Raw genomic sequence first — 27,480 nt, 5'->3', positions numbered from 1 at the left:
AAAGTATGACCTTTCAGTTTATTATTTAAAATACAATTTTCAGGTCACATGATTACTATTCAGTGACAGTATTTCCATTATAAGAAATCATCAGTCTTGACATAATGATTCTTCATTTCAAGGTTAAGCACTTTGCCAAGTCTCAAATCTCTTGAAGAAATTCCTTCTTTTCCTCAAAATACTTCTGAAACCACTCAATATGTTCAACCTTCTGTTTAACACTGAGGTATGGGTTTTTCGAAAGCCCACAGATGACTAATTCCATGAAGTGGCGAATAGGTCCTTGCTTGGGAAAGTCTTCGAGGTGTTTCTCCAGAAAGATATGTTCATGAAATTCAGCATCATCCTCCATCCCTAACAGAAGGGACAAAAAAATGACAAAGTTGTTATCATAACAGCAAATTTAACAAAGCAAAAAAGGAAATAGTCTGCAAATAATCTTAAATTAGTAAAATTAATGATTCTGTGCCTTTTAATTATTTTGCACAGTTAAGCCAACCACACAGAAGTGGAAGAAACTGCAGAATTTTAAGACATTAATTTCTTCCTCCACACAAAAATTAATGTCAGCATATATCATACACCTGTCTACCATATTACTTCCATTTTGTGCTCTCATTTATAAGAATATCTAATATTTAAATCAACTTTCTGGCTGGTAATCTTGCTGAAAGCTGATGCCGACGTGGGAGCGGGAGAATAATTAAAAAAATAAATCAATCTTCTTGCTAAAAACCTGTTCGTTCCATACATGGAAATCTTGATTCATCATGGGTACCACCTTTTAGATTGGTGATACTTTCTTAATAAATTTTTTAAGAAAACACTGATTGCCTAAATTCTGCAGAGGATTAAAGAATACAAGCTAGTCTTGAACAAATGAGGCAACCTCATAAAGCATCTAATACTGAACAGCTAACGCACACTTGCATGTTCATTCCAAGTCATGGTTTTAACATCCTATTGCTATCAAATGAGCAAACAAAATTGTTTTTCTAACGCTTTCTGAATTTGTGAGTGTATGCCGATGTAAAAATGTTGTGTATCTCACCAGCTGCTACTTTTAAGTCGTAACCAGTGCAAAAAATGATGCATTCAAAAGCATCCACAGGAACACAGGACAAGGGATTACTGTAGATCTCTAATCAAGCACCGCTCAGATCCTATGGAAAATTTCTATTCTCTGTCCCTATCAGAAAATTTCTGTTCTCTGTCCTATGGATTTCCTTTGCTGCTGTTCATACTATGATGCTAGCGTACACAAGACAGACTCAGAACATAAATTCCTACATACAGAAAAAAGGCTGCTTTCACAGTTCCCAATTCTGAGATAAAAAACCAAGGCAAACTGGGATTTGCAACTGTAAGATTTTTCTTCAGTTAGGGATACATGAAAATTTTTATTTGATCCCAATTTGCTACAGATTTGTAAATGACATTTGCACCTTTAAGTAACAATCTGTTACTAAAGAAAAATATTGCATATGAACATTTCCAGATGACAAAAATGGGAAGCCTACACCACAGACATAAGTGTACATGTTTTTCTATACTAGTTCGGATATGATATATTATTTGACAACATTAAATCAGGAGTATTAAAATAGAGATAATTAAGCCATGTCAGTCCTAGGCTTCCTCCTGTGTTAGAGTTTCTACAGTTTCAGAAGAAATTATGCACATCTCTGGGACGGAGAAGTCTCTCAGCTTGTATTCATTAAGTTCGCATTATTTCTTTCCTGTTTTAAACTTTAGGTTCTGCAATACCTGAAGGAGCTGAGAAATACCTCTATTCTTCCCCACAGATTTTTCCCAGAAATATGTGATTGTATCAATACCAACTACATGCCACATTTATCTCCCTTGTCCTTGAAAAAGAAAGCATGTTTCCTTCTTCAGAAGCTCTCTTCTTTTTCCTTTTTGTTAAAAGGAAAAAGAAAAAAAAAAGGTCATGTCACCTTCAGAAGTGTATTTCTGCTGTGCTTGGAAACCTATGTCCACTTCCAGAAGCACGATCCTTTTACCATGCCACCCACACCGACTTTCCCCCACCAAGGAAAGGTGGAATCTCACTGCACCTGGATGCTGCTGGTTGCTTTCACAAGCTAACATCCTTTCCAGATTTCCATACTTTTGCTGGTCACAAAAATCCAAGAGCACTAAACCAATGAACCCATTACTGAAAGAACCTGAGTAACGCCGACAGTAAAACTTGGCCTTCTGAATGCTCTTCTTTTGGGGATAGATACAGGGTATTAAGAGAGATTATGCCCAATTAATAAGTTCACCAATCTTCATCTCTAACCCAAAAGAAATTAAACCATTTATATCCCAAAACAAAAATGCAGGTCAGAAGGAAATATTACATCATGTATTTTGATCTCCCATTTGTCAAAGACATGATATATGGTTTGAGTATGAAGTGTTAAGTCCAAACATTTCAGTTAGACCACATATTTCAGCCCTCAAAAAAGTAAAGTGTGCATCACAAAAAGAGACCACAATTGCCCAAAGCATCAGAGGCTGAGACCTCTGGTGGGAACTGATTAGATGAGATATGCTTGCATGACTCCCCCCACCCCCAGCAAGCCATAACTCCTGCTACACGGGAAGAACCAGCCTGTCCCTCAGCCTCTCTTGCACTGTCCTCAGAAACCTAATTTGAAAGAACATGCATGGTGGGTGTCTAAAGTAGAGGATTTTCTTTATCAACCACAAAGCAAGAAGTCGCTTACTCTCAATATCCTATTTCCAATCCCTTACGTACTACAAAACAGAAAGTCTGGGGAATTTCTCTAGTAAAACACTAACCCTTCCAAGACATGACCAACCTTGCCTTAAGGATGACATCTCAAATGCAGATGTCTATCCTTATAGGGAGTATTGCTGACATGCTATAAAGATGACCAAGTACCCTGATCTAGTGAAAGATGTCCCAGCCCATGGCAGGGGGTTCGGACTAGATGATCTTTAAAGGTCCTTTCCAACACAACCCATTCTATGATTCTAGGATTTTTAGAATGAGATAAATCATGCTTTTACAGTAGGTCCCTAGAATAGACCCAGAATTACTAAAGCAAATCCACTCTAAAATGGTTGTGTAACGTTTGCCACCTCTCTTGGCAAACTGATCCAATGCTTCTCTGCTGGGAATAGCATCTCAGCAAAACAGCCAGAAGAGGACTTGGTGAACTTCTGCCTACAGAAGCCATCGGGGCAACTGAGGCATTAATTTTCCAAGACTTCCATTAAGCCTATCACTTCTGCCATAACAATCTCTGGCCCACCAGAAGCATTTGCTCCTCAGAATGAGGAGCTAAAGCAAAGTAGCACCAATAATCTGCACTGTCCTTTTTAATGACTGCACTCCTGAGGATATCAAGTCATAAATGCACAGAAATAATTTTAAAAAGGGGCAGAAATCAACTTTTTTCCCAACTGTTTGCCATGGCAAGTCACGGAGCAGAACTAAAGCTACTAGAAGCAGAAGAGGCAAGCAGAAAGGAGGAGGAATGACAACGATGTTACGCAAGCTATACTAATGGTTTGCTAATCTGGTAAAAATTAATCAGAGGTCGGAGAGATGGAGAGGAAAAAAATTTTCTGCCTAACAGTGACTTCAACTGCATCGGATAAGTGAAAGAACATGCAGGCAGAAGCAGACAACAGGGCAGCAGGGTCGGGGGGGGGGAGACTGCTACTGGCTACTGCAGCAAGCCAGTACGTCTAGCCACATCTTCAGATCTTCGCACCAAGGCCAGAGAAGTTTTAAAAATCATGACCTTGCCCTGATGCCTCAAAGCACAGCACAGTGCCTTGGTAAAGCACTCCAACAAGAACACTGGAGATGCTCTGGAGCCAAGAAAAACAGTTATAAGCGGTCTTCTTTCTTTTTTATATTTCATTTAAAACTTTAAAGGTTTTCATAATGCTAAAAGTTGAGTATACATGCTTCCTCAATAGAAAATTTAATTACACTTATGTTTTTAAAGCCATGCGCTTGTGGCATAAAAGAAAAATCACATATTTCCTGATACAGAACAAGCTGAGGTAATGTCCTCCTATTGAGGGAGATGACTGTTATGAAACTGCAAAATTAACAGCAGCAAGGGGCATCTTTCTTTTGCAGAGCCACTGAAATTACAGTATGTTGATATAATTGGAGCAAGGTTCTCAAGCTTTTAATTGTGCTTTGACATACCTGATCTGCTTAACAGCCTGTGGCTAGCAGTTTGATAGCATGGAATTTACTGACCTGGTATTTCAACCTGAGAGGCGATAGATTTTGGAACATTCCACTGGAATTTTCCGCATGACTAGTCTTTGCGGACAAATCGATAAAGATTCTTGTTTAAGTATATGTAAAGACTCTTTGTCCATTCGCCACCCCATCCCAGACAGCATGGTTCCGGCCACATTGCTGCACACAAAAACCATTGGCCGCCAAAGACGCCTGGTCCACTTACGGCCCCAGACAGCAGGGTTCCAGCCACATTACAACAACAGAAAAACCATTGGCCACAGTGGTTTTAAGCTTGCAAAAACATGACTAGAGTATACTCGGATTTCTACATGATGGAACAGATCAATTCTAGGAGCAGTGATTAAATTCTGTGAAGAAACTGCCAAAATAGGATGAGAATAAACATTAAGAAACAATGAACCACATTATGCAATTTGCAACTCAGTATAGGACAGATTTGCAAAGAATCCCAGCTTCAGATACTAACCTGTTTTGCTTTGAGTGACTGAATCATTCTAAAGTAGTTCTGTTTGATGTCTTTAAAGTCTTTTTAAAACAAAAAAAAAACAAAACAAAAAAACCACAACCAAGCTCTCCCTGAAGTTATGAAGTCCCCTTTCCTAAAGTGTACACTTGCTTTATGTAGTTGTTCTTCCCTTCTTTAACATTTGCTCTCTCTCTGCTGGCTTAACTTCACACAGAGCTGTTTGTTGGGTTTTTTTACATGGTAATAAAAGTAAATACCGTGCACAAAGATGTCTAGTTAAGATAGATGCCCAGAGTGAGTGAATATTGTGACTGTTTATTCTTATGAAACAGATAGAACAAAGGGAGCAAACAACTGTTTAACACTCGGCCGGCACAGATATGGAACTGACAGATAGCTGATTAGGATCCGGCTAGCCACTTGGTCTGAGAGCCACACCAAAGAACAGAATCAGCATTATAAAACACACACAGCAGTTTTAAGATTCCCCATCCTCCACTAGAAGCTCCTTTAAAGAAGTTGCATAGTAAAAGGTATTATGAAATAGACTTGAATAGCTTTTTGGTGTTGAAAGCATCAGGGCTGAGCGAGAACGGGAAGGAGGGAGGGACCGAGTTCTCCCCTTTTTGGCAGCAGCCAGTCCTCAGATCAGCCAAACCACCTGCAGAACTTCACCTGAAGAGTGCCAGAATGAGTTCGTCTGATTTGGGACAGTTGGAAAACTATTATTTGTTTACTACTAAATGCATGACTCATAGCTGAAACACTATGTTAAAACAGTCAAAGGTCAAAACATGCTCTAATTCTCAAAAAAGATAAATATAGACAGATAATAAAAGTTAACAGTGCATGTACCAGCTTCATTGTCAATTGGGAACTCCCACAGTATTCCCTCTTTTGTCCACTGGATCATTTCCTCAAAACCGTTTCGGGGAGGCTGTGCAGTTATTGCTGCAATTTCCTTCGCAAATTCCAGATCCCAAATTGTTGGTGAAGATACTAAAAAAGAAATTTTGTAAAGATCTGTCAGCATAACAAAGACGTGCTCATTAGCTAAAACAAAGCCCTTTAACATTAACCTTTATGGAGATGAATACTTTCGGCTGTGCAAATTTTTCTACCTTAGATGCCAGCATCACCTTTCTCAAATCAGAATTCTCTGTTGAAATCAAAGTCCATTAAATTCTCAAATGTCTGGTGAAAATGTATTCTGAACTCCTAGGCGACAATTTATTTTTAAGCCTTTCACACAGAGCAGGAATTCAATTTTTCCACAATCTTTTTGTCCTTTTTGTCTTTCACAAATTGTACATACAAAAAACTCTGAACTTGACTGGTGCACTCTGCTAAAGGAATTTTGCTTACTACAGGAGTTTTCAGGTACTTCACAACTATACTCCCTTCAGGGAGACAACTCGATCTACAAATGATGGCAATTCCTTCTCCAACACTCATAAGTGTCCCAGTTTTTGTCTCTTGGGCTTGAGAAACCCCGATTTCCTGTTCTTCTCCCAAAGCCAAAACAATACCTTTAGGGATGCATCTTTCCTGATGCATACAAATATTTTTTTTTTTTTTAATCAAAGCGTACTCACATGGCAGCAGAGTTACTCTTAAGGAGTTCCTGCCCCTCCACCCAGGAGAACTGGTCATGAGCCCAGACTGAACCGCATCACTGAAGTGAAGGGAACACGCTGTTACTCAGGACAGGGAGGAACCGCTGGGAGTGCCTTGGGCTGCCGTCTCATGAGCTGGCCTAAGTCACACTCCCCTTTGTTTTCTTGTCTCCTCCTGTTATCAGTTCACCCTAAGCTCCTTGGAGCAGAGATCTTGATGCAAATTCAAATGTTACAGTCCATTTGAAGTGGATCATGGCCAATCAGCTATTACTTTGCTCCTCATAAGTGTAAGTATTTGAAATTAAGATACACTTTCATCTTTGGCTCACTGGCTTACAACTCAATTGGATTTAAAAAAAAAATCTCCCCCCTCCTTCAAGAAAAAAACAAAATGGGCAAACAGTATTTTTACATACTGAAAAGTGTTTTCATTTTTTTGTGTTAAATCAGAAGATACTTTTTCAAATTATTTCTTACTTAGCAGGAAATTTCCAGAACTATATTCCCTAGCTGCCTACTTTGATTTGAGGGTTGGGGGCAGGAATAAAATACAGATAAAAGACAACATGAGAAACCATACCAGAATGAAATTATTGTCCACATCTTAAAGAATACCTTCTAATAATGCGCTACTAATAAATCTTCTAATAGAATAGAGAAGCAACTAATTTTTTCAAGCTTGCAGTAAAGGTGATAAACATTATATTTTCACCTCTGTGAAACAGAAAATAATACTGATATTTTATGTTAACAGTTACTGATACTTTATGTTAACAGTTATGACTAATTTTTTCAGGATGTCAATTTACTTTCCAGTTAACATTCAGGTCTTCAAAATAAATATTCAATACATAACACAGAACTTGCTTTTCTGTCATGTACAAACAAAATTTTAACTCATTAACTCCACTAATATGAGCCAAGAACGTGAAAGCAAATGAATCAAGGTATCAAGTATCACACTGGTATTTCCCAAGATTAATGCAAAAAAAATTTTTGTCATCAGGCTTAGTCAGCAAGCCAAGTAATAAGCCTCCTGGCTTAGAATATATTGTAGACTTCCTCAAGGCTACCTGGAATCAAACAAGGAAACACCACATAAAAAGCTGAAAGGAGCTTACTTCTTAATATCTAAAATCCTGGTTTCAGCTGGGATACAGTTAATTTTCTTCCTAGTAGCTGGTATAGTGCTGTGTTTTGGATTTAGGATGAGAATAATGTTGATAACACACTGATGTTTTAGTTGTTGCTAAGTAGTGCTTATACTAGTCAAGGACTTTTCAGATTCCCGTGCTCTGCCAGGTGCATAAGCAGCTGGGAGGGGGCACAGCCAGGACAGCTGACCCAAACTGGCCAAAGGGCTATTCCATACCATATGACATCATGCTCAGTATATAAAACTGGGGGCAGTTTACCGGGGAGCAGCAATCGCTGCTTGGGGACGGGCTGGGCATCAGTCAGCGGGTGGTGAGCAATTGCATTGTGCATCACTTGTCTTGTACGTTCTTTTATCATCATCATCATCATTATTATTATTTTCTCTTCCTCTGCTGTCCTATGAAACTGTCTTTATCTCAACCCACGTTTCCGCCCCCCCCCCCCCCATTCTCTCCCCCATCCCATTGGGGGGGGGGGGGAGGTGAGCGAGCAGCTATGTGGTGCTTAGTTGCCAACTGGGGTTAAACCACGATGTCTAATTAAAAATCCAGTAAAGTCCACTTGCTCTTACACAATTTGTGCACATTCCAGTTTTGTGTTAAAAAAAAAAAAGCATATCTCAACTTTTTATCTAGGGTGACTGCTATGTGCCTTTGCATCTGCATTGTCCTCATGCAAAAAAGAAAGGTTAAATTCTCACCATTTTACCTGAGTAAATTTGATTCAACTCGAACGCCAGTTACTTGAACATGACATTTGTCAGGATAGCTAAAAACAAACACTGCATCATTCATTATGTTTTTATATGTAAAATGGACTGATTTTAACGAAATTGGCAGTCTTAAAAAACAGCAAATTGAATTCCATTCTAATAAGCAACTTCCATAGTCCACCACAGAGAAGGCTGCATTCAGAAAGCTCACAGTTGCTTGAAAATATGCAAATAGCACTATCTGACATTCTACTAATGAAATTAAGTAAACAAATTAATTTCTCCCTGCAGTTTCAAGTGTAAAAAAAAAGGAGAAAACTACTCAGCTAGAATCTGGCAAAAACTAACAGTCTTGCTCTTGAAACAGAAACAAATATTTATCATTTTCCAAGATAACAGAGAGGAATACTATTTCTTCTGCAGCTGCTGGCTTTATATATAGTTCTAAGTCACTACACTGGAATAAAGTCTTTTTTCCAAAGGGCCTCAGAGTAGCTTAGGGAAATCAGCATATTAAAGATCAGTGCTAACAGTGCACAGTTTCATTGCTCAGAAAGAAAAGTGAGAGAGGGAGTTCTTTACATAACTTGCCCATATTCACCCACTCTTAGCCAAAACCCAGTCTGTAGTAAAGCAAAGCCTTCATGCATGAAAGCTATCCCCCTTATGTGGCATTAAGACTGTTCCTGCAGAGCTGTGCCATTCAGTGAATATGAAGGTGGATGATACCTGTTTTGCCTTTGTTTTTTGTTTTTATCTTGCATGAGTTTTGGCATATATATTTGGTGGGTAAGGAACCAGCTGGATGGTCACATTCAGAGAGTACTGGTCAATGGCTCCATGTCTGGATGGAGATCAGTGACAAGTGGTGTCCCTCAGGGGTCCGTATTGGGACCACTACTGTTTAATATCTTCATCAATGACATAGACAGTGGGATCAAGTGCACCCTCAGCAAGTTTGCAGACAACACCAAGCTGAGTGGTGCAGTTGACATGCCTGAGGGACAGCGTGCCATTCACAGGGACCTGGACAAGCTCCAGAAGTGGGTCCATGTGAACCTCTTGAGGTTCAACAAGGCTAACTGCAAGGTCCTGCACCTGGGTCAGGGCAACACCTGGTCTCAATACAGGCTGGGGGATGAAGGGATTGAGAGCAGCCCTGCAGAGAAGGACTTGGGGATACTGGTGGATGAAAAACCGCACATGAGCCAGCAATGTGCACTCGCAGCCCAGAAAGCCAACCGTATCCTGGGCTGCATCAAAAGCAGCGTGGCCAGCAGGTCGAGGGAGGCGATTCTGCCCCCCTACTCTGCTCTGGTGAGACCCCACCTGGAGTACTGTGTCCAGCTCTGGAGCCCTCAGCGCAGGAAAGACATGGACCTGTTGTCTTGTGTGTCCAGAGGAGGGCCACAAAAATGATCAGAGTGATGGAACACCTCTCCTATGGGGAAAGGCTGAGAGAGTTGGGGTTGTTCATCCTGGAGAAGAGAAGGCTCCAGGGAGACCTTACTGCAGCCTTTCAGTACTTAAAGGGGGCTTATAAGAAACATGGGGACAGACTTTTTAAGTAGGATCTGTTGCGACAGGACAAGGAGTAATGACTTTAAACTAAAAGAGGGTAGATTTAGACTAGATACAAAGAAGACATTTTTTACAAGAAGGGTAGTGAAACACTGGAACAGGTTGCCCAGAGAGGTGGCAGATGCCCCATCCTTGGAAACATTCAAGGTCAGGCTGAATGGGGCTCTGAGCAACCTGATCTAGTTGAAGATGTCCCTGCTACTGCAGGGGGGTTGGACTAGATGACCTTTAAAGGTCCCTTCCAACCCAAACCATTCTATGATTCTATGATTCTAAACATACATGAAGAGCTTTACAGTAGGTAAAGCAAGGCATCGTTTGTCAGCCACTTAAAGGACCTTTCAAGCTACATATACACTAAACAAGAGAAGGCCACAAAACAATCAAATGTGTGTTCTTGGTTTTTTTTCTACCCTGCTTATGCTTAGCTACCTGTAGAGCACACTTGTTTCCTTGGGATCACAGCCTTGTGTTTCTTTGCCATAAAACGAATGCAGCAAGTCTGCAACTTGACCAAATAAGCTACCAGAGCCAATGTACCCATTCTCCAGGCTAATTTTACACTCACAGAAGAAAGACTGACCTTAGTGACAAAAAGCCAGTTTTACCCTTCAAGTTCGGTAACAGAATGTCCTGATTAGTACAGAAAATATTAATCTATTACACTGCATGGAAGTTTTGCTTACTAAAAATCAGAGTTACATTAAAGTATTCATTTTTTTATAGGTATGAAAGCAGGAAATTAACAGGTCATAAGTCTCCTTCACAACAGTGAATCTCTTGATAGTCTAAAAATTCAGAACTTGGCTTCACTGGGTTTTTCATTATTGAATTTCCACTAACCTGTTTTCAGTGTGTTTTCTGTTTCAGTAGAAGCCTTAGTGAATATATTAAGCCTCCCTCCTACTTTGAGACTTCTATAAACAAAAAAGAAAAATGATATTTAGTATTTCACAACACTTCACAACATTGCCAGATAACAAATTTAAAAGCACAAAATATTCTCATGAACTAACAGATCTCTGGAGAAAAAAAAAAAAAAAAAAAAAAGAGATAGTGACTCTCACTAAATCTTCAGGCTTTTAACCAGAGAAAGTGTTTATGACTTTATTATTTGTCTGTAACAGAACTTCCCAAAACATTTCCGTGTGAAAGAATGAGCATAAATCAAACACTATATTTGCAGTCATTTTTTACTGAAATATTTAAGAATCTGAACAAAGCTAAACAGTATGAAACCACAGTACTCAAGCAATTTTACAAAGTTGCAACTAAAAAGTGAACCTGATGATTTGGGTTTTTTCCCTGTAAAAAATATTGCACAATTCAGGAAGAGAAAAGGCAACAGCTAAATCAAACAATTCCTGCTTTATGACATAAATAGCCTTTTTGGAAGATTACACAGCCACCTTCTCTGCCATATGGCAAACACTCAAAGTATATCTGTATGATATATTTTAAATAGCATCACCCTGATGCTCTCTCTTCTGAATATAAAAATATTTCACTCTGACCATCTATTTTTAATCGTATTTATCTTTAGCATAAACCTATACTAAAAAAACTTTTAAAAATCCAAGAGTTCATCAAGTAATCAAAATAAATTTTCTTATAAATGGAAACAAAGAAAAACCAATGCCTTTACTGTAGAACATACTTAACTTTAGAACAAATTATTCTTTTAATCATACAATCTTCCAGGTTTCTACTGAAATTCTAGTAGTTCCTACTTTATGTTATTACATATCTACTGTTACCCTGGCAATACTTGCCCTTCCTGACCTTAAAATTTCACCCCTCTGGATTTACTACAGATTTCTGATGGCCACAACTACTTCTGCAAACCTGCTCTTGTCATATTACATTTTACTGATGTAACTACCCTGGATCTGTTTCAGCACAGAGCAATCTAATTACAGAGCCTCAAAAGAATGTTGATTTAGGATTATATTTTCCTACCTCTGTATAACTCCCAATAACATTGGCTGAAGATACAAGCATGACTTGGAAGAACATTTATTTTAAAATTACTAGTTCAAATTACTATAAAGCAACATCACTCATTTAATTGAAATCTACTAACTTGATTTAAACTTAGATATTTTTTAGGATATCTTGTTAGGAAAACCATTCTTTTCATATTGTCAGTAGATAAGTATTTTCAGGGATGCAGGAGGAAACGTAGGGCTGAAACTGGAGACAGTTTGCTCATTACAGGGATTTTAAAAACTATTTTAAGGTACCGTTCCTGAAGTTATATACCAAGTACATTTTCATCACACAAAGAGGGTGAGACAGCTTCTCAGATACCATAAATTTAATAAATGTTCTCAAACATAAGTGAAATTCACTTTACTTTGCAGTATGTTAATAAATGAAAAGTTTAGCAAAGATATAAAATAATATACACTGTATGAGCACGTAATAGCTCAAGTTTTCAGTTTATACTTCTAGCTCATATTATTTCTATTCTGTCAAACTTGGAAAAACTTTTAATCCAACACCTTAAATAAAGTATTTCTCATAGTCAGTCAAGAATCATACCCTAATAACAAAATTACTTTCATGTGACTACCAACTCTGTCTGATAATTTTCCCCACATTAAAAATATCTATAGAGCTATTCAGCAACTGATAATGAAGTCAGTTCCCTTGCTCCTCAAACCCGCAGCTTATAGCTGAATGAAAATCCCAGGACAGAAATATCTAAGTCAGAAGGGCTTGGTCTGGAACCTTGTTCCATCTCTTCCCTTCAACTTCCATTACAAGAAGTCCCTCTTGCACTTTCTACAAGCTTTGCATAAGGAAAAGAAAACACTGCTTGCTGGCCTTATAACACTGAAGAGGCCCCAGCAATACTTCCCTAACACACCTCAACAGTTTGGTAGTTCACGAACAAGGAAGTTACTCAGAAACATTTCAGCAAGCAGGCTAAGTTCTTCTAATGACTGGCTATAGCCACTTCTTTGAGGTTTTTGCATGATCTACATGGCTCAATGAGTATTTTACAATTTGGTACTTTTGGGAAGTCACAACTCTCTGGTTACAATATACTGAAATAGATGACTCAGCCAAAGAGGGCAGAATATTGTACATCTACTCACCTATAAGTTTGTGCTTTTTTTTTTTCTTAGTTATCCAAATTCTGCCTTCAGCTTTATCTATCTAAACAGAAATGACTCCCTCAACTGCTAGAGAAAGAAAATACTGAGAAGGAATGTGATGATGAGCTGCCATGGGAAAAAATCAAAAAACCGCAGGCAAGAAAGAATAGCTTACAGGAGTAAAAAAAAAAAAAAAAAAAAAGATTAAGAGCACTCCTTAGTTCATTAGGAAATAGACTGGCCACATAACCAGCAGCAAGATAAATTTAAGGAGTACCCTGAAATAATCATGTAAATTATAAAGTTCATTTCATAGACAATTATTTCACAGACAATAGAGAAATGAATTACAGAATGACTTATCAGTTGCAACAACGTGGTAAAAAAAATTAAAAAACAACTTCCAAATCTCTTTAAAACCCCAACAGAATGGATGAAACTTTTCTAAACATAGAATATTTATCAAAGTTTTCCATTAGATGAAAGTAAGTCTTCAAAACCTCAATTTCCCAAAAAGTTAAGACAGTGATATAAAATTGTATTATGCATAAGTGAGAATAATTTAAACTAGTTAAAACAAACACAATTACATTTCAGCACCAAGTATTTTTAATTATCTAAAAGTTAATATTAAAAAGTGCACATTATTAGATTACCTGGTTAACATCAACTAATGTGTTCTCACAGAAGTTTATTTCAATGCTAACAGCACTTCTTTTGAAAAATACTTAGGTAATTTCTTTAAGTTCTGAAGTATCATGGTAACATGAATAGGTACAACTAAATCTAAAATATTATCCATTAGTAATTTTTTTGCACACTCCTATTGGAAGGGAACACAACAAAAATACCTTCTGGAGTCAAAAGACTGAGGTGACAATCTTTCAAGCTTGATTCTTTGACCATCCTCATCCAATTCCAAGGAAATGCGACTGGATATCCTCACACCTCTCTGAGCTGGGGACTGCCTTTTAACTGCCATTTCTGAAATAACGTTGCTGAAATTAAAAACATGAATGTAAAAAACTTTCTTGCTTTGTCGATTTGTTGAGTTGTCACATGTATTAACCAGAAAATGTAAGCTCAATTGTTTTCATAAACCTCTATAAGACAGAATTATATGTTCCTCACAAAATACACCCATTTTTAAGTCATCAAACACTCAAGTCTTACTTTTTAAACCACCTCAGTTGTTACATTCTATACAGACTAAATGAAAAGTGCTATTTTAGTCTACTAAATCTACAATGAGTGCTTTCTTTGAAATGATTTAGTTTCCAACTAAAAGAAAATTTCATATATCTACATATCAATATGCACAGAGTGCACTAGGTATGTTTTGCTTAAGTAAGTGAGGAATTTCTCCGGATACAAGGAATACACTGAAATAGGGAGGTAAAAATCACTGTTTTTTTGGACAGGAACCAACACTGCCCAGGGACAGAGCTGTGCTGCTGCAAACCAAAAGGAAGCTTGCCTTCGCACATCAGCTGACGTGGGTCATCGTGCCACCCTAATAAGTAGGTCACCTTTCCTGATCCACTGCAATCTGCTGCATTGCGTAATCATATTACAGCATTAACAGACCGCATCTGCCTTCATAATTCTGTAGTCAAAATCATATGTGAAGAACAAATGCTCTGATTTCTTCCGGCGCGGTTTGCAGCTCATTCTGAACGCGAAGGGCAAAACACACTGCCTATCTGCCCCCACCGATTAGTCCCCTTAACTGGCAAGTCTGTTGGTTGGTAAGACCAAGCTGATAATTATTCCTCACAGCTATCCTCTCCTCCCAACCGCTTCCAGTAACACACAGTCATCCAAAATTGCAGCACTCAAGTTTTAAGAGAAAAATATGGTCTCAAAAAACAAAAACAGGCCAAGTAAAAAATACTGCATATCTCTTATGAAAATCTGAATGAAGTTCAAACTATGTTTTTTGTATATTAAGTCAAAAGAGATTTTATTAACAAGAAAGAAATACTTGTGGAAAATTGTAAAAGCTAATTGCCACAGCAACACAGTAGGATTTTCTCTTCAGTCTTAGATGTGGTTTCGAATGGCAGAACAAGAACAGCATAGTGCTTCAAGTACCTACTCTGAAAGAAAGGCATCTGAAAACAAGTTTTAAATCATTTCATTTTCATCTTAAAGAAAAAACAATCTTAGATTAGTTGCATATCTCACACTAGAAATTACTCTACGAAGTGCCTACCGGCATTAGTGAGCTGGTGTTGGGCCAGAGGCTTGACACACTTCTGAGGGTCAAGGGGACATAATTCCTAAGGTCAGTCACACATGGCCCAGCCCAACTGCTTGGCTTGGCTGTGACCTACAAGGCTGGAGTGTTCCCATGCTACAAGGGGATCAGGCTTCCTTGGAGAAGCTCTTCTCACAGCCGACCTTGATTTATTTGTGGTTTTGCACACTAGGTCTGGACAGACTATGCCACCAAGCTATCAGAACATGCAGTCAATGCTATCATATTCTCACTGGAAAGTCCTGATGTCACCCCATCGTTGGTATATTAATGTTTCTGGCAGCAACATTCATCACTCCATCATTAAAAGTGCCCCTGTATTAACTAAAAATAAAACTACAAAGATGTTTTTAATGTGTTTTGTAAAGAAAAACATCAGATTACAAATTCATACTCCAACCCCAGTGTACCTACAGTGGTTAGCTATTACACGATATTACCTCATGTCACAACATGAGGTTAAAAAAATAAGCTCCTTCTGCCTTCCAGAGATGGGAAGACGTAGAGCTTTTGTAACAAGCACAGATTCTCTCTCCTTCCTGGTCACCAATCAATAATTAGAACACTAAAAATGGAGACCCAAGGAACTTTGGATGTACTTTCGCCTAAGCTCTGAATTACTTTACTTCTTCTTCACCCAAAACAGGAGCTGAAATTTCAACTTGCAGTGCCACTGATTCTATTTTGGTATAGTGCTGTTGTAATTTCCATTGAGTGAAACTTCATCCCACGCTACGAAAAATAAATTCCTGTATCGTTAATATTTTCCCCTCCTAGTGAACATGCTGTCCTCACGCCGTCTACAAAACAAGGCAATGAGACGACTGCATACAACAGTGACCTCTGGAGGCCATGCCACAGTCCTGGAAAAAAAAGTTAGTATGAACCAAAAGATCAGGACAATGTACAATTTATTTCATACCCTCATAAATCTCAATAGCAGTATCCCAACTTCTTGCAGCTGAGCATTATATGACTCTACTGCTTGTGAAGGTATCTCATTTTTAAATTGTTTAAATAACATTAGTTTAAATAACAGAGGAACATACATTGGCTTTTAAAATGTGTCAATATATTGAATGCAAAACCTTTAGGAAAAAAAATGAAAAGTTAAACTGCCCATATTCTCTTGTTGTCAAATAAAAATCAACACAAATTAATCCTGTATGGATAAAAGTAATTGCTTTTTAATATATTAAAAGCATTTTAGTGCCTTCTGCTGGAGTTTTGCAGCAAAAGTACTTTGGTACTTTGCAAAAGTACCAAATTCATCTCAGAGTCTAACTATGAAAGGTTACTATTAACCAAGTTTTCAGTCATGAAAATCAGCAGGAGTTGCTGGTCTTTCTAGAAAACTCACCCACTGACAGAGCTTCAAAAAGTGTTACCTAACTATCAAGGAAGAAAACGGAACTTTTACTGTTTAATATGTTCATCTACAACATAAATGGTGGGATCAAGTGCACCCTCAGCAAGTTTGCAGACAACACCAAGCTGAGTGGTGCAGTTGACATGCCTGAGGGACAGCGTGCCATTCACAGGGACCTGGACAAGCTCCAGAAGTGGGTCCATGTGAACCTCTTGAGGTTCAACAAGGCCAACTGCAAGGTCCTGCACCTGGGTCAGGGCAACACCTGGTCTCAATACAGGCTGGGGGATGAAGGGATTGAGAGCAGCCCTGCAGAGAAGGACTTGGGGATACTGGTGGATGAAAAACCACACATGAGCCAGCAATGTGCACTCGCAGCCCAGAAAGCCAACCGTATCCTGGGCTGCATCAAAAGCAGCGTGGCCAGCAGGTCGAGGGAGGCGATTCTGCCCCCCTACTCTGCCCTGGTGAGACCCCACCTGGAGTACTGTGTCCAGCTCTGGAGCCCTCAGCGCAGGAAAGACATGGACCTGTTGTCTTGTGTGTCCAGAGGAGGGCCACAAAAATGATCAGAGTGATGGAACACCTCTCCTATGGGGAAAGGCTGAGAGAGTTGGGGTTGTTCATCCTGGAGAAGAGAAGGCTCCAGGGAGACCTTACTGCAGCCTTTCAGTACTTAAAGGGGGCTTATAAGAAACATGGGGACAGACTTTTTAAGTAGGATCTGTTGCGATAGGACGTGGGGCAATGGTTTTAAACTAAAAGAGGGTCGACTCAGACTAGATACAAGGAAGAAATTTTTTACAGTGAGCATGGTGAAATGCTGGAACAGGTTGCCCAGAGAGGTGGCAGATGCCCCATCCCTGGAAACATTCGAGGTCAGATTGGACGGGGCTCTGAGCAACCTGATCTAGTTGAAGATGTCCCTGCTCACTGCAGGGGGTTTGGACTAGATGACCTTTAAAGGTCCCTTCCAACTCAAATTACTCTATGCTTCTACAATTCTTTTCAGCATATAATAAAAACCATTAACATATATTCCCAGCTAGAAGCAAGCTAGTTCACAAAGCTGCCTCAGGGAGTAGTAGAACTTGCCAACTCAAATCAGAGCAAGCCAGCTATGACATTCCTAGCCAACCAAAAAGGCTGGTTTTGGTTGAGGAAAATGCATTTTTCTAACCATAGTGATTCATCCACAAGCCTGTTATAAAATATTGTAATAGCACATGTTAACCCACCGACCAACTATAGAGAGGCACTATATAGTTGCAGGGCCTTCAGTTTTTAAATTTCTGAAGTATTTAAACTCTCTTTCAATAGAAAAAAGCCTTTTTGCTTAGACTACAACTTCCTTAGATGCCTGCCTACTTTCACAGCAGCCACAGCTGGGTAAGTGCTTTGGGGAAAGTGCAATGCGTGGAGAGGAGAGCGAGCCCTTGTTGCCAGTGGACAGACCAACCACATTTAGAGAAGAGTATGTACACCTTAAGGAATAGATGCAGGTCCATATGAGGTTAGCCACTGCACGTATTCGCTCAGTCAGTATCAGTACGGTCCTCCAACATCTTACCAGGAACTGAAGTAGGTTCCACTTAAATGTAAGTTGGCCACCCACAGCCGATGCCATTATTAAGACATTTGCGTGCTCTGCTCTTCTAAAACCCCAGTGACAGAGATGGAACAACCTCACTGGTAATTAAGAGTTTAATGAACATATTCTTTATATAAAACACTCCTTATTTATTCTCCTTACATTAGTAAGTGTCTCTTAGGTTTTGGTAATACTGCACACAAAAACAAACAAAAAAATGCAGAAAGACATCAATTTTACATAAAACAGCCAGACCTCTAACCTTTAAAGCTATTCATTTTGGTTCCAAAAGCCTATGGAGAGGTAAGCTTCTGTGAAGTTATCGAGGTTTCCTATATTCAGGCTGAGCAGACATTATGAAAACAGAGCACACACACAGCCTTTGGAGATGCTTGCGTGTACTACCTAAAACCATACTTCCTCCTCAAATAGCATAGACTTCACGCGTTTGGAGAGAATTTCATTCTGCTCTCCACAACCACCATTAGCACTCTTTGTAGAGAGAATCATGAATACAGGCTAAAAGGGAAACTTGCAGTTTCTCCCTTTTCCCTTCACAACACAAGAAAGTGAATAACTTTGTTAAACAAAATGCACGAAGTATTGTGCTTCCCAATCTATTTGCAAGCAGCTAACTAGATCTATTTGCAAGCATGTCACATTCTTCCTTAGTTTTCACTCACATAAAGGGCAGACATCAGCCACAAACATCTCTAGTTTGTTGGCTACTCTGTTTGCCATTGATAAACATACAAAGCAGATCCTTTACTGATCCCTAGAGCAACCTACAAATAATAATTCAAGGATCAAACTTAAATCCTGGTTTGGGACAAACTCATTTTCACAGAATAAATTAAAAGCAAGATGATAAACAGTTTGCAGTTCACACCACAAACAGCCATAAATAAAGGTTTCACATTCTGATTTTGCTGAAGATCCAATTTTCTGTTTAGTTCAGCATTTCACATGGATTTAATGCCTTATTTTCTGAGTAGTTATCTGAATACTAGCTAAAAAAAAGAGAGAGAACGAAAAATCTGTCTTAAGCCATCATCCAAAAAAGCAGTATGCACAACTGCTTCAGTTTCCAAACAAATGTTTCTCATCTGTTTGAAAGCCACACTGGAAACGGAGTTAAGCCAAGAGATGAGTTTCTTGGGGTGACTGGAAAGTTTTGAAAGGAAGGGTGGGGCTATAAATAGAGCTGCTCTAGTTCAGTTCTGCAGAGCTGTCATGAAAATTCACCAGTCCAGACAGAATGTCTGAAACATGTACAAATCCATCCATTGTGCGAGAATTTCGGAAGCTTGGGGAAAAAAAAAAACACCAAACCTGTTATTTTGCTAGCCTGTCCAAGAAAGTAATTATCCTGGGCAGGAAAACAATTTCTGCAAAACCATTTTAGAATAAGGATGGCAAAATTTAAGGAGTTTGGTATAACCAGACCAATGATGTTCCCATTATTCATTAATTCCAAGTGTAACCTGTCCAAACGTATCTTTCAGGGCCATCTTTCCAACACAGAACCCAGTCACCTTCAAGATGACATTGCAAAATCAGAATTTCAAACATTACTGAGAATGACATTCAATATACAGACCGTATGTTAATAGTTCCCCCCTTTTTCTGTTTATCTGTGGTTTCTTCGTGTCGTCTTAGTTGTGCAAGTAGTTCTGATTCTGTCTGTTTCTTGTTGAGTGGTAGGGAAGACGCGACTGCAGCAGCAGCCTCCACCAGTTCTGGATTTAAAGGCTTGCCTCTGTAAGAGACACAACAGATATGGAAATACAAAAAAATAAAAGCCTTAATACATTTAAATTGTTATTTATGTACTGTCATTTTATGTCGTAATAACTCAGAAGTTACAGTTACACATTATCCCAAATGGGGGTGCAGGTGGCCAGAGGGAAGGCTAGGTTTGCCCTATGTTGCACTAATTATCAGCTGCTAAATGACACTGACAAGCTGTTGTACTCAACTGGCTGAAGACCCCCAGCAGCACAGACCTGCAAGATTATAAACGCAATGTGGTGGGAAGCCATCCGCGAGTCTCAAAAATCATGATGCCATTCTTAATTTTGGGTTTGGCTTTATTTTTCCCTTTTTCCTCAGCTTTATCGTATTTTATCTGAACAATATTTCCCCCCTCCCATTAAAGTAACTTCTCACAGGCAGCTGCTAGTCCTACCTTTCAAGAGCCTCAGTGCAGAAAAAGGTAACATATTGTAGAAAGCACACAACATCTCTTATCCAGACTCTCCCCTGTGACTTACTGCAATCTACATCTACACTGCATTCCCTTACAGGACTGTTTTCCATACTTGGAAGTGGCATTTGATGCTTTATTTTGTCCTAGGTAATGAAAAACATTTTAAAAAAAAAAAGGAGAAAACAGGCTAAGAAAAGTTTGTTATACTTTACCGCTGGACATCTTCTGTAGTTTTCTGAAGCACGCTACCTTCACTGTCTGGGCCTTCCAGCTTGTTTGTGGCTTGCTTTTTGATCTCACGTGTTTTTAACTGTTGGAGTTTCTTCCTGTAGCTCACTTCTACTTTCATATTACCAATAAGGTCTAACAACTTCTGCTTTGGTGTTTCTGCTGTACTCCCCTGACTCTTTGACGCCACTTCAGTGGTGCTGTCTTTGGAAGCGGTAGATCCATCTTTCTCAGTAGAAAGCACGCTGCTTGTGCTGAAGAGTTTCTGTATTTTGCTAGACGATATACAAAGTTTAAAAAAATACATAAAAAATCAGAAGTTACAAATAGGGTCCGAGGCTGAATTTTGTAAGCCTACAAAAAAAACCCATCAGTTACAACTGTCTAGGCCTAATTGAGTGCAAACTGAGTATGTTAAGTACATGTCAAACATGTACCTATTGACTTCTGAGAAGGGCTAGGGCACTATTTAAAACTCTTGATTATTTATGGTTTCTTCATCACAAAAATCACATAAACAACTTTAACTCCTCTGCAAATAAATTGTGTTTAATCTAAGAACTTAAAACTTTTAAAGTATCCCTGCATTAGGTAGCAGACTGAGTCTTTCAATCTACTGGTACCTGATACTTAAATTTATTAGTACTATAGAAAACTCACTGTAACTCTTAAAATGAGGCAACAAAGAGATCACTCCTAGCCACCTGAAAAAAGATTGCACGCACACATTTAGCTTCACATTGTTTTACACTTGTGGCACTACTATGGATCCCATTCCCCTACCCTACGTCCTGCAATATAGCAGCCAAGCATTTGTGCAGGCTTATGAGGAAATGGTTCTTGCTGCAAGATAACCCCGTAACAAACAAAAAAGTTATTTTGGTTATTTTTCCATCTGGAACAGCTCCTCTACCTAGTACACCACATCACTGCAAAGAAGCTGAAACGGGCACGGTGCAGGCGAGGATGTGAAGCCAGGGACAGCAGGGAGCTGCTTAGGATATTGCTGCAACACAGACACAACTGCATTCTCTGGAAAAACTATCATAAAATTCAAAGAACTGTTCTCTTTAACATTCTAAAATGAAATGTTTAAATCTTTACATTCACAACTACTTTTTTGTTTAAAAACCACCTTCAAGTTACTAAAATAAAGAAAAAAACCCTACAACTAAATATTTATTTTGGTTCAAAATAAAACACCTCAACAGATGTGAAAGAATTTTTAAATACTTTCCCCCCTCACACACACCTCTCTCTGGCTAAAAAAGAAAATTCTGCTAGTATCAGCAGGCACCACATTATTACTTCAGTCATTCTGCACTTAATAAATTGCCAGCATTAAACTGTAAATTTCGATGTTGAAAAGCAACAGGAAGATTTAAGGAAAGCTTCAGAACAACACTTCTGAGAAGACAGTAAGAATCGTGCTGTTTTACACAGAACTAGTCTCCACAGATCTTTTTCAAACACGTTCTTCATTAATTCAGGCTGCATGCTCCTTAAAACTATTTATCCGTTCAGAGATCTTTGCTCACAGCATCAGAAAAACACAGCAAGACTGCAAGCCTTAAACATTTAAGGCCACTAGTACATTGCAGTTTGCATTACTGTACTTCACCTACCATCAGGTTTGTCTTCTGCTCGGAAGCCTAGCCTTAGAAAGCAAACACAGCTAACGAAACCAAGCTGCTTTATACATGAGACTATGACAGTATCAGAGCTTGTTCAAAAACACCGAGGAGCTTTGCAATAAAAATAAATAAATACACAACTGATTTCTCATTAAAAGCACTTAAAATCTTTTAATAAAAATAAAAACCAACTTCTAAATGCTACTTTTTGCCAGTGCTTTGGGCAGGTACCTCTGCCAACAGGCAGCACCGCTCTGCTGGTACACACGCTGTAAATTACGCTCAGGTCCCATACGCCTGTGGTTCACGCCACGCAAAGGTGAGAAGGACGGCGAGGAAAGCAACACGAGAAACACAACCCAAACCGCTCCCCTCTACCTGACTTCACTTTCCCAATGACTTCTGCCCACTGCTGTCAATAGCATACAGCCCCAGAAGGACAGACAGACTCGGGCTTGGCCTGCTTGCTGCCCGAGCGGCTTAAAACCCCCGAGGCTCCCGGGCAGCCGAGGCCAGGGCGGCGGGCGGGCGGGCGGGCGGGCCGGCCGCAGCAGGGCACAGCGCGGCACCGGGTAGGCCCCGCACCCCGCCTGCCCGGTCCAGGCGCCACGCTCACGGAAGAACGTCGCTAAAACTCGAGGCCCGCGTTTAACGCGAAGGCGAAGAGCGGCCGCCCGCTCCCGGGGCACAGGCCGCGGAGAGGCAGCCCCCGCCCACGGCGGGCCGGCCCCACCTGCGGCGAACAGAAGCAGCTTTCCCCGGGGAGCCGAGCGTGCCCCGTCCCTCAAAAGGCCGCGGCCTGGGGCGACGCGCGGCGCTGCCGCGGACACCGCCCGGCCCCCACGGCAAAGCCCCCCCGCGCCGGGCGCCCCCTCCCCCCGGTGAAGGATTTACGGGAGGCGACGGTACCTGTGAGGCCTCCCCTCCAGCCGCGCTACCCCCGCCGCCTCCCGGCCACTCGCTGGCCCGGCGAGGAGCCGCGCGGCGAGGCGACAGGAGCCCCCGGCCGCGCCGCCCCAGCCACGGACGCGGCTCCACATCGTGCCCGCGGCGCGGCGACCCGCGGCGGTCCGTCCCCCTGCGCGGTCCCGCCGGCGCTGTCGGCTGGGAACAGGGGCTGCGCCGAGCGTTCCGCGCAGCAGCGTTCCGCCCGGCTCGCTGGGCTCCGGCTGGGAGCAGCGTGCCTGGCGCTCTGCCAACACCGTCCCAGTCCCAGCCCCTTTCTGACAGCTCTTCGCTTGCTGCCAGGAGCTGCAGGCATGTAAACCACCTCTTGGCATGGCCCTTGTGAAGCACTTAATGGCTGCAGAAGACCAGATGCCCGCAAGGGTTTCAGTTAGGGCCACAAAACACTTACCGCTAAGGATTTTGTGGAGGAAACAAAAATATCTGGGTTTATTCAGCTCACGTGTCTAGTCAGATGGTTCTTGTTATTTCCATCATTGAATACTCCCTAAACTGGCTCTGCCTTAGGGACACCAATCCTGTCCCAGTGGAGGATGGCTCACCCATGCCAGTTTCCTAAGCGTTAAGTACATATTTCTTGATATTTAAGAAATAGATTTAATAGATTCCATAGATTTAAGTTCTAAAACAAGTCTTTTTTTTGACTTGTCAGCAGTAGAGATGAGGACAAACAAAACAGGTAGCAGCATCCAGAACTGTGCTGCCATGGTATCTGAAGACCAAGGTTACCCCTCCGCAGGACAGACGATCTTGTATTTCAGAGCATAAATTGCTTTAAGAAATTTAAAAGTAATTTCCAGTTAATTCAAGTGCCTCTCACCTTTCTCTAAAGCTTGTGGTACTGAAAACATTAAATATAAAACACCAGGCCTCGGGTTTCAGCCCGTACAGCACTTTTGGTGCGTGGCTGGTTCCGCAGCGGTGTTTCAGCACCCAGCTCCTGTTCATTGCCTCGCTCCTTGCCATTTTCAGAGGGAGTTCAGGTGCCCAAGGAACGTGGAGCCCCTCTCTGCATCCGGCAAGGCTGCCATGCTTTTTCAATGCTGTTGCTGAGAAAAATGGCTTCCTGCTGCAAGCACAAATACTAACGAGAACCCTGATCTAGCTGAAAAGGATCAGAGGAACTTCAGATGTACCAGAAATGGAAGGAAAATATTGGGTCTGGCTCAAATCAGTCTGATACCAAACTGAAAACAAAAATCCAACGAACTGGGTACTGCTGCTTTTGGCTAGTTTCCTCAAACTCTGTCTGACTTTTGGCAACACTCACTTGTCTGTGTGCTTTTTGTCCTCCAAGTTTTTTTTTTCCTATTGCATGCAATAGCAATTTCTAAGTTACTTTTTTACCTTTGATATACAAAAGCCCCATATTTCCCACACACAGATCTTTCAATCTAGGTAACTTCACTAACAAATCACTTTTACTCCTAAAAATCCACTCTTTTGCACCACAACCCTCCTTCCCTGTGAGCTGCTGCCTGGCAGTGTCACGTTGCCCTGGCTGAGGCAATGTACCAATACAGTTCCCAGAGTTTGGTTGCTATTCAGTAACTAACTTTCCATAACTCCATTGCATGCCTGAACTATTAGTCATTAAAAAAATGGATAGAAGTCTTACAAAAATGTGCAAGAAACTTACCATTTTCAGCTCTGCATGTTGGTCTTTTGGGTTGCTGGTTTTGCACAAGATTTTAAGGGTAAGTATTTGCAGTTCGCTAATAAACAGGCAGAAAAGGCTGATGGTGCACCACAACTCCATAGCAACCGCTAGTTATCAAGAACATTAAGCAAACTAAGAAAATTGATCTATTGTGCAGTCAAAGTGTAGAAAACAGAACCTGGAAGTACAATTCTTACACTGCAAAGAAACATTCCTCCGAAGACCTATCTCTGTGGGTGCCTTACTCTGCTGTAAATCAGACCATATCAATGCAATCCTTGAACACAGCTGAACACCTCTGATGTTTTCATTCCTGCTGGAATCAGTAGTCACAGTAATGTTTGTGTCATCAAATCTGCTCCAAATTATTTTGGTGGCCTTCAGCTGCCTTTTTACACAGCAATGCATCCTGCGCTGCCCAGCTGCACTGCTTACCTGCATGTTCTCCATTGTTTTAGAGTCGCAGCGAGCAAATACCAAGTGATAAAATGGTAGCTGCAGCTAGTCTCTTCTCTCTCTCGGAATGATCCCTATAGCAAGAACATGAGCTTTTTTTTCCTTCAGACTTGCGCTATTCCTCATCCCTGTGCTTCCAGACAGATTTGTAGTAAGGTCTTCAATCTCCACGCTTACTAGGAAGATGCCACGGTCCAGGAAGTTCTGTAGTTCCCAAGGTGGTGGGACCATCTATGCTTGTAATTAATTTGGTGCAACAGAAACAGACTAGCAGACTGAAATGTCTAGTGCTGAGGCTCCTCACCTCTGACTTGGGGAGTCTGTTTTGCATTAGGTTAGGGCCAAACATCCTTGTGAAACATGTGGTTCAAAGCTGTCCACCAAACCTTTACTTCATTGACTGCAACCTACGCTGGAAAGGCCGACACTGTCCTCTCACTTGCAGTTGACAGTAGTACCTCAGTACCCAAATCACTATCATCTGTGTAAGGCCTTACGTGCAGAAGCCATCTTACTTTTCCTCCATGTACAACCCCCATGTGGTACTGAACTGCTAGACCCACCTCTCCAAACAGTCTGGACAGCATTCACTGCAAGGTTTTGATGATCTCGTTTCTGCAGCTCTGGCTGCTATTCTGGGACGATACTTGTGAAGAACTGATGTTCATCCTCCTGCACAATGAGGATTTCCCTAAGAATTAAGAAAGGCAAAATGGCTTTCAGGGGGCAAATGTTTTGCCTGTGGTTGGCTGGAGATGGTAAGTCCAGGAGACAGGCTGGGACTGCTGGGATCCTGCAGGATGGAAAGGAACGCATGTTGCAAGGAAACCCTTTCCTCTTCTGCATCAGGCAAGTTACCATGGCATCCCTCTCCCAGCTTTTCAGTTCCCAGAAGTTACCCATCCCTCCAGTGCCAAAACACTCTGCTCAAGAGCAGTTGTGCCCCTCCTGTCACACAGTGGGCCATCACATCCAAAGCCAATCACCCATACCCCAAGCCAGACCCCTTCAGTCTCAGAAAACGCTTCCATGTTCCTGTAAAGCACTTGCAAGGCGAGCTCTCTGCACATGTGTCCCATTTCTGTCCTGCCTAAATCCTTTGAGGGGAAGCTTGAAGTTAAGCCCCTAACAAATTGTCCATTAGGACCTCCACGCCAGCACAGCGCTGGGGCAAAAAAAGTATGGTTTGGCTTAGTAGACACGGGTGCAGGTAGCAGAAATAGCCATGTGGTGGCAATATGCTCATTGTAATGCTGCATTTCAGGGCTATAAAATCTCCCAGGCAACATTTCAAGTACTCTCACCATCTCCATCTTTTGTACAGGGTCCAAACAAGAGCAGACCAGGCCTGGTGGTCTGCCCGAGGAACGTGGTTCTGAACAAGCATCCTGAAATACTCAAGACCTGTCATTTCAGCTGGCAAACGGCAATAGCAGGCAGTATGAGATTTAACAGCATATTAGTTGCAACCTTCATTACATTAGGGGTTAGATATTTTTCACCGACTAAATCTTCCAACAGTGCTGCAGTCCTGCTAAAAAAGAAGTCAGCAAACAGGTCAAAATTCTTTGTGACTAAACAGTAATCCCTTAAGTATTTCAGATCATTTGAGATGCACAGATAACTAACCATCACTAGCTGGTTACCACAGACTCAGCAATTATTTCTACATTAAAGCAATAAACTAATTTACAATTTGATATATTGTTTCTAAAACCATTTATAACTTAGCCTGCTCTTCCTTAACAATTGCCATATTTTGAAGAATAGCCCCAAATCATTTAAAAGGAACGTTTCAAGAAAATAACCACCTAGAAAAATCAGCTGTATCCGAAGCCTACAATTAATTAAAAGTGACAGGAAAAAATGTACATTTAACTTTCTGGTGTTTATAATGCTTTTTCCTTGGCTTGCGCTTTGAAAGTAGGAAAGGTCAGTTTTATTTTGGGGAAAACACCATGGATCTGAGCTCAAATATGTAGGTCTGCATGTCCCAATGCACGCAAACACATGCAGCTCAGCAGGGATTACAGGTGTACAGCGCTTCCCAGAAAAACAGCCTGGTCTGGCAGAATATCTTGAGTATTACTATTCACTGATATACGTTATAGATAATGCTCGTTTACCTTTCCACAGGCTTTGTACAGTGTCCTACTGCTTTCACATGGGCATTGCTTCTGAAGAGCCTTATTGCAAGCACTCT

At 40.8% G+C, this 27,480-nt stretch overlaps 1 protein-coding gene across 2 annotated transcripts; it reads right to left on the bottom strand.

Annotated features, from left to right (window-relative positions):
* On the bottom strand, positions 1 to 23,295 carry MRPS31 (mitochondrial ribosomal protein S31). Of its 2 annotated transcripts, none has more exons than XM_075490304.1 (7): positions 23,090 to 23,295; positions 20,546 to 20,836; positions 19,725 to 19,883; positions 13,756 to 13,902; positions 10,644 to 10,717; positions 5,586 to 5,729; positions 1 to 354 (listed from the first exon to the last, which is right to left on the bottom strand). In XM_075490304.1, the coding sequence occupies exons 1-7, from the start codon at positions 23,233 to 23,235 to the stop codon at positions 143 to 145; spliced, it is 1,173 nt and encodes a 390-aa protein (XP_075346419.1). In that variant the 5' UTR covers positions 23,236 to 23,295; the 3' UTR covers positions 1 to 142. The 2 variants fall into 2 exon arrangements, with proteins under 2 accessions (XP_075346419.1, XP_075346430.1); XM_075490315.1 differs by having other exon boundaries at positions 23,105 to 23,295.
* Between the last annotated feature and the right edge of the window lie 4,185 nt (positions 23,296 to 27,480).

This window comes from Mycteria americana, chromosome 1, assembly GCF_035582795.1.
Source record: "Mycteria americana isolate JAX WOST 10 ecotype Jacksonville Zoo and Gardens chromosome 1, USCA_MyAme_1.0, whole genome shotgun sequence".
Taxonomy (NCBI): Eukaryota; Metazoa; Chordata; class Aves; order Ciconiiformes; family Ciconiidae; genus Mycteria; species Mycteria americana.
Note: the sequence above shows the minus strand (reverse complement) of the source record. Positions and strands in the feature narration are given on the sequence as shown.